General features: G+C 40.3%; 1 protein-coding gene across 4 annotated transcripts in view; it reads left to right on the plus strand.

Annotated features, from left to right (window-relative positions):
- Positions 1 to 13,370, plus strand: part of LOC144281191 (uncharacterized) — a 388,757-nt gene that overhangs the window by 274,205 nt on the left and 101,182 nt on the right. For 2 of the 4 annotated variants that reach the window (XR_013349696.1, XM_077844040.1), the window contains one exon: positions 290 to 354. The exons of the other annotated variants lie outside the window; for them this stretch is intronic. Coding sequence is in view for 1 of the 2 variants with exons in the window: in XM_077844040.1 (XP_077700166.1) it covers positions 290 to 307 (18 nt within the window). In the remaining variant the exon portion in view is untranslated. The remainder of the gene's footprint in view (positions 1 to 289; positions 355 to 13,370) is intronic. 4 annotated transcript variants of the gene reach the window in all.

Here is a 13,370-nt window from a genome sequence, read left to right on the forward strand (position 1 = left end):
ACACACATATGTATGTGCATATATATATATATATATATATATATATATATATATATATATTAACTTTAACATATGTTCCCACATGGCCAAGTGATTGAACCTAATACAGTTAACAACTTAGGAAAGGATTCATTGAATTTTCCAGGTCTCTTCATGGCCAGAGTTACTTTGTAAAGAGACCCTAAATGTGAAATAATCAACATGTTAAAGTAATCTAGATGTTTATGATTTGATAACTCTTTGGTGCATTGTTTAACAACATGTTTTCAATTTACTTTCCTTCAAATAGCTCCAAATAACCCTGTGATTTTGGATGATTGATTATGGGAATGCTGCTTTTACTGTACATCCAAGGTAATTTTAAAATTACATCTTCTTTTCATTGTTAAGGGGTAAAATCATTTGCAGGTCTTGACATGATTTATCAGGGAAAGGGGGATAAAGGGTCAGTCTTGGCCTTGTTCTATTAGAACATTATTGTTAGCCCAGAAGTAAAGTATTAGGCTGTGTGGAAGCTGAGTTCTAGTCCCCAGCATGCTAAACAACCAGGTCTGTGGTCAGAGCAAAGTCCCTAACCTTGTATGACTCACCTTCCTTCTATATAAAACTTAACAGAACAATGGGATCAAAACCTTCCTTAGTGATTCTGATTTACTGTTAACTGTGGCCAGGCTAGAAATCGTATTTTCTAGAACCTGATGTGTATAATCTGATAAGTTGGGAAAACACTGGGTTAAATGACTCTAGTGTTCAGGTCTAAAGTTCTTTAACTCTAGAACCAACCTTTTCTTTGGTCTAGACATTTTTATTTTGATACAACCATTTTATTAGGTAATGGCAACCCTACTTTAAACTATGGCTGATGTGTCTTTCTCGCAGACACTGTGCTCAAGCTTGTTTGTAAATGACCTGTTTAAGCCTCGTAAGAACCTTGCACTGTTAGCATCTTAGTCACAGTTATTCATCTACCTGCTACAACAAACACCTCAACCTCGGTGGGTTCACACATCCAAATTTTATTTTGCTCATGTAAAATCCTCCTCCATCTTACAACTGCCATCTGGAATGCATGTCCTTCATGTGAAAACAAAGCTAAGACACACGGGATCCTACCCATCATGACGGGAAGCGATGCATGGCATTATTGTTCACAGCCCCTGGGTGACAATAAGTCACCCAACCCTGATCCAACAGGAAGGCTGAGGAAATACAAAGGAGCACATGCAGATCTGACAAACAAACTGTCTTTGACACAGTAGGGGATCTAAACATTACAGCTTCAAGAAACTGAGGCTCAGGAAAGCAGTTCACAGTAGGACTTCCCTTGAAGAATGTCAATGATGAGAATATTACCTGGTATTTCATTCAAAAAAGGAGGCATGTGTTATTCACAATAGCCAAGATGTGGAAGCAATATGAATGTCCATCGGTGGATAATGGATAAAGAGAATGTGTTATGGACATGCAATGGATATGATTCAGTTTTAAAAAAGAAAGCAATCTTGCCAAATGTGACTTCATGGATGATCCTGAAGGACATTGTGCTGAGTGAAATAAGCTAGTCACAGAAGGAAAAATACTGCATGACTCCACTTATATGGGGTATCTAAAATGGTCAAGAAGAGTATAGAATGGTAGTTGCCAGGATCTAGGGGGAGGGGGAAAGTGGGAATTGTTGTTCAACAGATGAAAAGTTTTCCCATTTCTCTTCCACCACCCCCTACAAAGTAAATTTTACTGAGGTAAAAGATGCCCAGTAAAAATTCATAAATAACAATAAAATATAAGATACACTTTATGTTAAAAAAAAAAGGCATGGCTTCCAAGAATTAAACTTATGTGTTTCGTTAGAGAGAGGAGGATTTTCTTCCAAATAAATAACAAGAGAAATGATATTTTTTGAAGTTGTCTTTGCTACTCTGTCTTTACATGCTGAAAACGGAAGGAATCCTTCTTCCTAAAGCAAACATGTGCTCGTATTAAAGGACCATGATGTCTGAGGGGACTTGCCCATGATCTAGTTTGAACGGGGACTTGCTCATGACAATGAAATAGAAACCTCAAAGTATCAAAGAATCATCCTTTTCACCTTAGCTTTTTTAAGCAGTTCTAAGCACAGATTATTTCTTCACAACTAAAACCTGTGAAATAACAACTTTGCCCATTCAAAGCACACCTGTTGTAAATAGATACTTTTCCCCTTTTCTTTCCACTTTTGACCCTGAGAAACCTCTCAATAATTCAACAAACAATTTTAAAGGCATGGAGAGATTCCAAGATCTGCCGAAACAAATTCAAGAGGATATGCCCTGTATTGGAGGAGCAGTGAGTCCACAACAAAAACATAACAAAACAACAACAACACAACAGATACATAAGTCACTGTAAGACATGAAGAGCCATAATGGTTGACTTATGTGCAGAGTAATGGAAGCCTGGAGAAGGGAGTTTCCTTCTGGATTTGAGGAGTCAAGAAGGGCATCAGGGATAGAAACTGATAATTTCTCAAGGCCTACGAAGATGAGGCGTCATTTGTCAGCTCAACAGTGGGTGCTCCTGGGATTACAGTCCAGGGAAGAGGGAACACAGAAGTTGTAGATTCTCAGCATCAGAGAGAATGCAGTGGGCAGCCGATGGCTGCAAATCCGAGCTTAGGCCAAACACTCAAGAACCTAAATAAATATCCTTGTAGAGGAGTTTGGACTTTATCCCATGTACCTTACAGAGACATGGGAGTTTCTAAATTGGGGGTCAAATAAGTGCTGTGGAAATACCCCTTTGGTGTCCACAAGAGGTGGAATTCTATCCTTGCACACCTCTGTGTAGCACAGAGAGTTGTCCCCCAATGTCTATTTTTCTCTACTAATATATAATGATATAAAATCATGTGGCTGCTCAGAATAAAGATGACATTCTTCAGCTTTCCTGACGGTTAGTGTGGCCATGCGACTAAGTTCTAGGCAGTGGGCAATGGGACTTAGCTAAAGACCTGGCGGCAGCTCCAAGGTTTTTTTTTTTTTTTTTAAACAGCTGGCACACAGTTGCTTCTCTTGTCTTCTTGCTGCTACTTAAAACACAGATGTGATGATGATTTACTTGGGCCATTTAAATGGAAAAGGTCAATTGAATTTTCTTCCGTTTGAATCACTTTTCCGCTTTTGTCAAAACTCAGTTGGGTATATTTATGGAAGTGTATTTCTGGGTCTCCATTCTGTTCCATTGATGTATGTAACTATCTGCAAATACCATGTTGAATTAATTACTGTATCTATATAGTAAGCTTTAAGGTCAAGTAGAGTGATTCTCCCCACTTCATTCCTCTTTTTTAAGACTCAAGATCATTTTAAGAAGTATATTTTACTTTATAACCTAGAATACACACGTAGACATATACGTAAATATGAAACCCATTTCATGAAAATGATATATTGATTATTTGTGATGTGCCCTGATTCTTTTCTAGACTATTCTACTCCACTCCATTCTTTCATTAAAAAGTACTGGTCATGACCCACTAAATTGATTTCGTAGCCCACCAAACTTCAACCTGCAGTTTAAAAGACACTGCCATAGAAGGGAGTGGGAAGGGGCTACTTGCCACCAACCCATGGTATCTTCCACTGAAAACCACAGCAAAAGTGAATCCCACTTCCTTGGAGGTGGGGCAAGCCACGGAGTTGCCTTCTTCATGTTAGGTTTCTTTCCTAATTGGAAGAAGGGCTTGGAAAGAACATACAGCCCACTTCGGTTCTCACCAGCAGAAAATCTCCAGTCCCTACACACAGGAGTGGTTTTCTCTGAAAATGGAAAAGCCACACAGCCAGAAATTTAAAAGCACCATAAATTGGTATTTGCTAGCGTGCTAATCAGTGGGCCAATTCTTTCATGCATGTTACCTCCTTTGTCCTTCTCCTGTTCTAAGAGATTATAACTTCAATTTTACATATGAGAAAATACAGCCTCAGGAAGGGTAAAGGGATGTGTTCAGATTTGCACATCTGGCAGGCAGCACAGCTCAGACTCAAGCCTCTGCTGGCCTTACTCCTAGCCCCAAATCTCATGCGTGAGGCTAAACCGAGGCACCCTGTTGTGGTCAAAAGGGAGAAGCTTCTAAAGGCAGGATGGTTTTTTTGGATGGTTCAGAAGATGGTTCTTCTGATGACCTAACTCCCTGCCTGGACCACGAAGCCGAGGGCCACGCCCGGAGCTGGATGGGGCCTGGATCGCCAGGGAAGTCTTCATGGAACAGAGCCTCCACGCCAGCCCGGGACTGCACAGCTGGTCTTCCACATGAGCAAGGAAAAACTTTTATCAGGTTTAAGCTGCTGTTATTTCGGGTTTATGTTACTCACAGTTGAATTTAATCCTAACTGATACAACCGCTATCCTCCAAGAACAGTGGCAGAAAAATATATATCACATATCCATCACATAAATCAACTTTTATAAGGGAATGAAGTCAAATTATTACCCCCAATAAAAAGGTGTTTCGCAACATGACCCAGGAATTCAGAAGTCCCATTTGTTCAGTGTTTCTCCCTGTCTCTCAGACGTGGCTCCCGTGGCCTCTGGGGACATACGTGAGAGCAGGGCTCGTGAGGACAAGGTGTGGTGGCCCAGGGAATGAAGAGCCTCAAAGGACGATGCCTGGATTGTCCAGGTTTGGCCAACAGCGTCCTTTCTCCAACTTTGCAGTTGTTGCAAGGAAGAGTTTTCCTGTTTTCTCCTTTACGGAGTAAGTTTTCTGGGAGAAGGAAGGAAAAAGACAATGGCAGATAAGTGGAATAGAAGAAAAATGAAATATAAACAAACTAAACTCTTCACTGAACAGAAAAGTTCAATTAAAAAAAAAAAAAAAGAAGAGAAATGTAGGATCCTAATTTGAACCATAGCCCCATGTCTAATGCTTTTAGCTAAGAAAAAGAGAGAAAAGCAAAAGAAATCTGAGTCAGAGGGAAGATGTCATGGTGAGTTTCAATGGGATGAATTCCTTATTAATTCTAAAGAACACGATGCAACATGGATTTAATTATACAAGTCAACCCACCCACATTCCTCTCTTGCTTTTCACACACATGGGCTTCTGAGGACGATGAAAGGTGGGTGGGGAGAAAGGGAAAAGGAGGAAGAACACAGGGTGGCTAAGGCCATGGAGAAGGCGGCTCCTCTCCAGGACGCAGCTGTTCTCTGCCTCCCCTTTGTAAACGTGAAGGCAGCAGTGCCCACTGAAGCCACTGCAACGGCACCCAGCCCCAATGCCCCTGTGCCCCAGTGGGTCCATCCACCTTGGCCTCAAGGACACTTCTGTTTTGTGCTATTTACTGCAGATGGCAGATTCTTTACATTTTGAGGAATGGAGAGAAGGAATATCACAAAGGGGATAGATAGGAGCCTGAAAAAAAAAACAACTCAGCTGCTTTTCATTTCCTGTGGGATGCACAACACAATCACACCAAGATTTTCGCTAAGAACAAACAAGTCTATTAAAATTCCAAAGAGTTTAAATGGATCCGAAATTTTAAAAATTTGTATTTTAATAACAATTGTATATGTTTAAGAAGTAAAACGTGATGTTTAGATACGCATATTCATAGTGAAATGATTACACCGCTCATAATGAACATATCCATCTCCTCACATATTTACCTTTTGTGCGTGCGTGTGTGTGTGTGTGTGTGTGTGTGGTGAGCACACCTGGAATCTACTCTTTTAGCAAATTTTCTGTGTACAATACAGTATTATTACTGTAGTCATCGTGATCTACCTTAGATCCCAAGGCTTACTCATCTTCAATAATTAGAACTTTGTTGACAAAGCATTCAGCTTTCCTTAAGTTCTCTCTGGGACTTTTTACTTGTGCTTCTATCAACAATACCGCAGTCTCTGTACAGGTGAAAACATCAACAATTTACCCCCGTTGTTCTTCCTGCTTTTTCTTTTCACATTCAGATGACATCCCAGAGAATTCTAGCTATTATACAGTCTCATTGGCCATTCTGTGACTTTAGCTAATTATTTTTGGATATGATGACTATTAGATTGAGGACATCTCATTTGGGAGTGGATCCAGTGATGGAATGATGGCTCTACGGAGTCACAGGGCATCAGCATCAGAATTCAGGTGAAGATAAAAAAACAAACAAACCAGAAACCAAAATCAACAATAACAAAAAGGATGTACTGTAGAGACATACATGCTTAGAAAAACCTTGAGAGGTTTTAGGCAGGATTCCATGAATGACTTAGGCAACATCACCGAAGTGGCCTGTCAGGGTAGTTGCCACCTCTCCCACCATTGGCAAAATGGGGAATTGGCAAAATATACTGTAAAATGGCTCTAAGAACACCTTCTTTTAAAAAGATTTTATTTATTTATTCATGAGAGACAGAGAGAGGCAGAGACATAGGCAGAGGGAGAAGCAGGCTCCCCACGGGGAGCCTGATACGGGACTTGATCCCAGGACTCCAGGATCACGTACTGAGTTGAAGACAGATGCTCAACCACTGAGCCACCCAGGCATCCCTGGGAACAGCTAATCTTAACTATAATCCAAGAATCCAGAAACTATCTTCAAAACTGTTAAATTTAGAGCTACCCCATGTCTGCTGTCTCTGCACTGACAAAACAAAAACAGAAACAGAAAACTGTTGCCATGCACTGCTTCTTGATACTCACAAAGCTAGTGAACGGACAGTGGCCTGTCTCCTCAAATTAAGGGTGAGGTCAGGTGGAGTGGTAGCCAGTTGCCTTCATGACCACATTCACTCCATCCCACCTGCTTGACATCCTGGGAGTGCACCTAACACCTACATCACATTCAGAGCTCTTATCTCAAGAGAATGTGTCTTTAGTTTCCCAGTTTCTACAGTATAAGAAAGTATATTAGAAATATGGCTTTCAGCCATTTTTCAATCATAACCCAGTTTTTTTTTCTTTTTAAAAAAATTTTATTTATTCACAAGAGACACAGGGGGGTGGGGGTGGCAGAGAGGCAGAGATACGGGCAGAGGGAGAAGCAGGCTCCATATAGGGAGCCTGATGTGGGACTTGATCCTGGGACTCCAGGATCATGCCCTGGGCCGAAGGCAGACGCTAAACTGCTGAACCACTCAGGGATCCCCATACACATTTTCTTTATCCATTCATCAGTCAGTGGACATTGGGTCTTTCCGTAATTTGGCTATTGTTGATAATGCTGCTATAAACATTGGGGTGCATGTACCCCTTTGAATCTATAGTTTTGTATCCTTTGGGTAAATACCTAGTAGTGCAGTTGCTGGATCCCAGTGTAGTTCAATTTTTAACTTTTTGAGGAACTTCCATACTGTTTCCTAATAACCCAGTTTTTTAAAAATTCAACTTATTTTGAGATCATTGCAGATTCATGCTCAGTTGTAAGAAATAATAGAGATCTTGTGCACTCTTTACTCAGTTTCAATTGCAGTGTCTTACAGAAACACAGCACAATATGACGGCTAGGGTGTTGGCATTAGTAGAATCCACTGGTCTCATTTAGATTTCCCAATTTAACTTGTACGTGTCTGCACGTGCATGTTTGTGTTTGTGTGTGAGCTTAGTTCTCTGCAATTTTGTCACACGTGTATCTATTGTGACAGTCAAGACACAAGATATAAGACACACCTGTTGTTCTGGAAATCCAAGAATTTATTATAAAGGAAGCTATGGGCTATCTTGGATGTTTCCTAAGATGATTTTGAAAATGATTTCTCCTGCAGTAAAATGGACAGGGTCTTTGTTCTAAAGAGGCGCAGAGTAGGAAATACCATTATTGTGGAACCAAGTCTCTTTTCTTTTTCACCTTTATTCATGCATAAAATTTTCCTTCTATTGGCCTCCTGTTCTGCTCCCTCTCTCCAGCTTCCCCAGAGCCAAGGCTCTCATTTTCTAAAGTCTTGGCCATCTTGACTCCTCTGGGCTCTCATCCACCTTCATAGAGCTTCAGAGTTCATTTTGTTTCCCATAAATAAATAACAGTTTTCCAGTCCCAGCAAATCACATTTATCGTTCTTTCCCAAGAGCCAGGTACGAAAACCGGGAACTCAGTGCAGAGTGCCTACTTCCATGCCCTAGGCTTGCACAAGGCAGACAGAGTGCTGGCATAGAGTAGGCACTTAAAATGCTACCTATAATTTTATTCCTGCCACATCAAAACTTCTTCATATATACAAATTTAATTTTTAAAAACTCAATTTTTAAAAAAATAATAATTTGGTAGTATTTGAGTATTGACTCTCAGGTAAGGAGACAACTATTTCAAAATACTATTGAGTTGCATTTCCAGATGAATGATTAAAAATATCCTTATATTGTCCAATGATCAAAATTTTGTTAGACTTTCTTCATTTTTAAATATTTTGTCATACTGACTTACCTTTTTCATTTCGTAAGTTGTAGCATATCATTCTGTTCCTAAAGCAATTATTAAAGGCCTAATCCAAATAACCAACTAAAATGAAGAGTGATAAGGGCTTATAAGGACATCCTACCAGGATGCTATATGAAAATAAGGAGATAATACATGTAATTTTATTTTATTTATTTTTTTAAAGATTATTTATTTATTTATTCATGAGAGACACACACACACACACACACAGAGGCAGAGACACAGGCAGAGGGAGAAGCAGGCTCCATGCAGGGAGCCTGACATGGGACTTGATTCCGGGTCTCCAGGATCATGCCTTGGACTAAAGGCAGCGCTAAACCGCTGAGCCACCCGGGCTGCCCAATACATGTAATTTTAAAAATATTTTATAGACATTTTCTTTTTTATTTAAAGTCAATTAACATATAGTATATTATTAATTTCAGAGGTAAAGTTTGGTGATTCATCAGTTCCATATAACACCAAGTGCTCATTACATCAAATGCCCTCCTTAATGCTCATCACCCCAGTTATCCCATCCTGCCACCCTTCTCCCTTCTAGCAACACTCAGTTTGTGTCCTATAGTTAAGAGTCTCTTATGGTTTGTCTCCTTCTTTGATTTCAGCTAATTTCTGAATACATGTAATTCTCAGTTTAGATTTTTATTTTAAGTATATCCAGTGTGTTAGGTTTGTTATAGGTTCCATCAAATATCCGAGTGCTTATTATGTGCTTGGCATTGTGCTAGGCTTATTGGGAATAATGAAAGAAACACTAAAATGGGGAAAATCCTGGTTAATTAGTAAGCTGGCTTTGAACTGGAAGAGAATGAAAACTCAGGGTCCCTATTCTGGGACTTTGGTTTTTTAGAGAAGAAATATGCTTGAGATGAAATAAAGAATTTCACCTATTATTTAAGTAGCTTGCTTCCTGGTAACTCATTTCAAGTGTTTCTGATGTAAGATGACAATACTCGAAAGTTTAGATGACCTTTCAAAAAGTCTTGTGAACAACTCTAATTACTGGGGAAACTATTCCCATAACTGGGAGACCTTTGGGTGGTGGTAAACCCAACAAGGATACCAGTAGTCCCAAGGACAAGAACACATTTAGAGCCAGCAGGAGCAGCATGGTAGCAACAATTGCTGGGCTGGGGTCCACAGGGATACAAGCAACCATGACAGCTACCTACCATTGCCTGAGCAACTACTCTGAATGTGGCAAGTTGCCAGATGCTCTATGTGCACCATGGTCAACCTTCCCAACTATGGTCTAAAATAGCTACAGTCCACATTCTGTATGAGACTCTGCTGAGTCTCACTCTACTAAGTCTCACTCTTCTAAGAAGTAGAAGAATCTGGATTTGTCTCTGAAGCCATAGTCTTCCTGCCACCCTATGATGCCTCCCCAAAGTGAGGACATTTGGAAGGACATGTGTCTCAGGAACATTGGGATGTACAGAAACAATGAATACAACCATTGCTCTTGTCATTCATGTCAGGATCATCTTCACGCTGGTGTGGTCTGGGGATATTGGTAGGTATATAGTGAGTGTTGGTTGAATTAAATTGAAAAGATTTTCTAGGGGTGCCTGGGAGGCTCAGTAAGTTACATGTCTGACTCTTGGTTTTGGTTCAGTTCATGATCTCATGGGTCCTGGGATTGAGCCCTATGTTGGGCTCCCTGCTCAGTGGGGAGTCTGTTTCTACCTCTCCCTCACCACCCCTGCCCCTGATCATTATCTCTCTCATAAATAAATAAAATTTTTAAAAAAGAAAAAAAATTTCTACTGGAGTCATGGTCTCAGCCTAACATCCTCACCCACAGGTATTTAGAAATCTTTGCTGGCCACTCTAAAATTTATTTCTAGCATCCTCCAGCTGATGGGTGAAGTCCTGAAAGTCACCTCTAAAGAAGATAGGTATCCACTTAATGTCTCCCTGATCTTGTTGAGGTTGGAGGAAAGTTAACTGGAGCCTATCAGCAGGGAATCAGCCTCTGCAAGATGAGAGAGTGATTACAGTTATTGATGTGATTTAGACAAGCCTGACTCAGCAGGCTGGGAATTTGAGGCTCACAACCACTACCACCACTGACAACAAACACATGGTTATTACTGCCATTCTCTCCTCTTTTCTATGAGCACTTATGGATTTCCCACAAAACCACCTGCATCTTCCCTATGTTTATACCAATCCCAGCAGATGGCTCTTCAACCACTCCATTGATCAGGTCCCCTCCACCATGCCACTTCTTGGTCTCCTGTTGTCCACCTCTCCATCCTTCCATGGGCACCTATGGTCACATGGCTTCCTGTTCCTTCCTTAGAATTGAGGACTGTTCCTAATTGAAAATATCAAATTCCATGGTCTAACCCTTAGGCACCCCTCAGGAGCCATTCTCTAAAAACAGCATGGATTTTAAGGTCACCATTCATATGTTGTTCCAGAGCTTACATTTTTAAAAAATTTACAAGGCTTTACGAATAAACGTTGTGACCAAAATACAGGATGAAATCAAGTTTTAGAGTCTTTATCATGAGTTGGCACCAAGTCATGGGAGCTGATAGTCTAAGTGGCCAAGAATGGTAACTCTTCTCTAGCCATTCGCCAAATCTATCCATGGGGGAACATTGAGGAAAATAAAATCAGTTGTCAATCCTCAGAGCTTTCAATATTTTAAATACTAACAAAGTGAGAGGCAACAAGTTTCCTTGTGTACATGCCATATTATTGGGCTGGATATTTCTAAGATTTGGGATAAATGAGACCTAAATTTGAGAAGCTCTGGTAGGTTGTGGGTCATTGGAAGCAAATTTGACTCTTTTCTTGATTCTAAGTAGCCCTGGGATACATGGTTAATCAAGGAGATTCAGGAAAGTTCTCAGAGGGCCACCTAGCACATCAACCTGCCTTCTGCCTATCTTTGCTACTCTTGTCCTCCTCAGCCATCTCTGTTACCCCCTCACAATGTAATTTTCTGTTTAATATATTCACTGAGCTTTTAACTTCAACCATTTCATTTTTGTTTCTAACAATGAGCTATCTTTGGAAATGGTTTCCTAATGTTTACTTTCTACTGTCTGCAGTGACCTTGTATCTACATTTAATCTTGGGTGGGTTAAAAGGATGACTGTTTCCAGAGTTTTGCTTTTCCCAATCCAGCCCTAGTGAGCTGTTCCGTGGATCTCAATCTTAGTTCCAATGAAGTGTTGGTCTTCTAAATAGAAGATACCTCCTTGTTTTAGTATATCCTTCTGGCTATTTATGGGAGAGAAGGAGTTTGCAGACAAGGCATGAGAAGGTTTCTGAGGGTGATGTAAATAGGAAGGGGATCCTAAGATGGTGCAGGGTGCTCACCTTTTTCTGGCAGCATCCACTTGCCCCCATCCATGTGAAGTGGCTTTGCCTGTCATAAAAAATGTACCAGCCACTCTTGATTCTGCATAGATTTACAGTCAACATACATTCTGAACCCAGTTCCCCTGTTTTATATCCCTTTACTCAGTCATCACTTCCACTCTTCAACTGAAAGACTTTCTGTTTACTTATACCAAATCACATGATGGGAGATAAATGTTCAAATCCTTATTTATGGTCATTTAAAGATTGCAACACTGCTTTTACAAGGCAGCTATTTGATTCCAAAATGGATAAGCTACAAAGCTACAGTTGGCCTCCATCACGTCTGCAAGGCGACAGAGTCCTAAAGTTGGTTTTGCTCATAAAAAGGTAAACAATGACACAGAGATCTGGAAGCAAATAGAACCAGAATGTACCCTGCAGAATGCTAGTAGGGCCCATCAGACTGGTGTCACCATAGTGAAACGTTAACATTCAGAGACCCAGTATAGACTCACAAGTTCTGAGGGTTACCAGCCAACTGTACTGCCTAATCAAGCCTGTCTGCAGCCATAACACCTGAGAAAAAGTGTTCATGTGTATCAAACATTTATAGAGGTTTAGGACAATTCTAGTGCTATGCATGAGTTATCAACCTAATTCTCACAATAACCATTAGGACGTATTCTTATTTTACAGATGAGGATACGGAAACACAGAGAGGTTGCACCACTTGCCCCAGATCACACAACCAAAAAGTAGAAAAACTGGAATTAATCTCCAACCTTCTAGCTCCGGAGACCCTGCTATTAGCTACTGTGCTCTGGCACTTCTCCCAGGATAGGTGTTCCTGCACCCCCAACTCACCAGAAATGCATTTGTACATGCAGGTTCACTATTACTCAAGGGAGTGACTTCTGTTGCCTCACAGGACAGGATACTCCTCATGATGAGCTACATCTGCCTGTCCCCAACTCCTCACTTTTATCTTCTTCCCACTCCAGAGGAATCCAGAATATACTTTTGTTTCTTTTTACCCCCTAATAGCATCTAGATATTTGAAGGTATTAATTGGTCCTCTCATATGCACCTGAATATTATCTTTGTGGTTAGTGGAAGCAGCCCTGGCCCAATAGAAAAATGCGAGCACTCAATAATTAAACAATTTGCCACTCGTCTAGGCTCTATTGACAACATAAGTCTAAAGTTGGATATTAAGTGCCTTAGGAATAATCTCAAGGAAGTAGTTAGATATGCTGATAAATATTTATTTAGCTATTTACTATGGCATTTATATTATTTGCAAATGAGAATATAAAAGAAATAACCTAAGTATCCAAAATAAGGAAATTAATTTAAAAAGTGTAATTTAACTGCACAATATTATATGAATGTATTAAAATTAATATTTTCTAATAATAATTATGGATAGGAAGTTCTCAAAATATGGTCATTTTTTAATACGATCATTTTTAAACGTGGGATTAAAAATAGGGGTGCCTGGGTGGCTCAGTCGGTCAAGTGTCTGCCTTCAGCTCAGGTCCTGGGATCAAGCCCCACATTGGGCTCCCTGCTCAGTGGGGAATCTGCCTCTCCACCTGTCCTTCCTCTTGCTCATGCTCTCTCTCTCAAGTAAATAAA

The sequence above is a fragment of the Canis aureus genome, chromosome 12, assembly GCF_053574225.1.
Source record: "Canis aureus isolate CA01 chromosome 12, VMU_Caureus_v.1.0, whole genome shotgun sequence".
Classification (NCBI taxonomy): domain Eukaryota; kingdom Metazoa; phylum Chordata; class Mammalia; order Carnivora; family Canidae; genus Canis; species Canis aureus.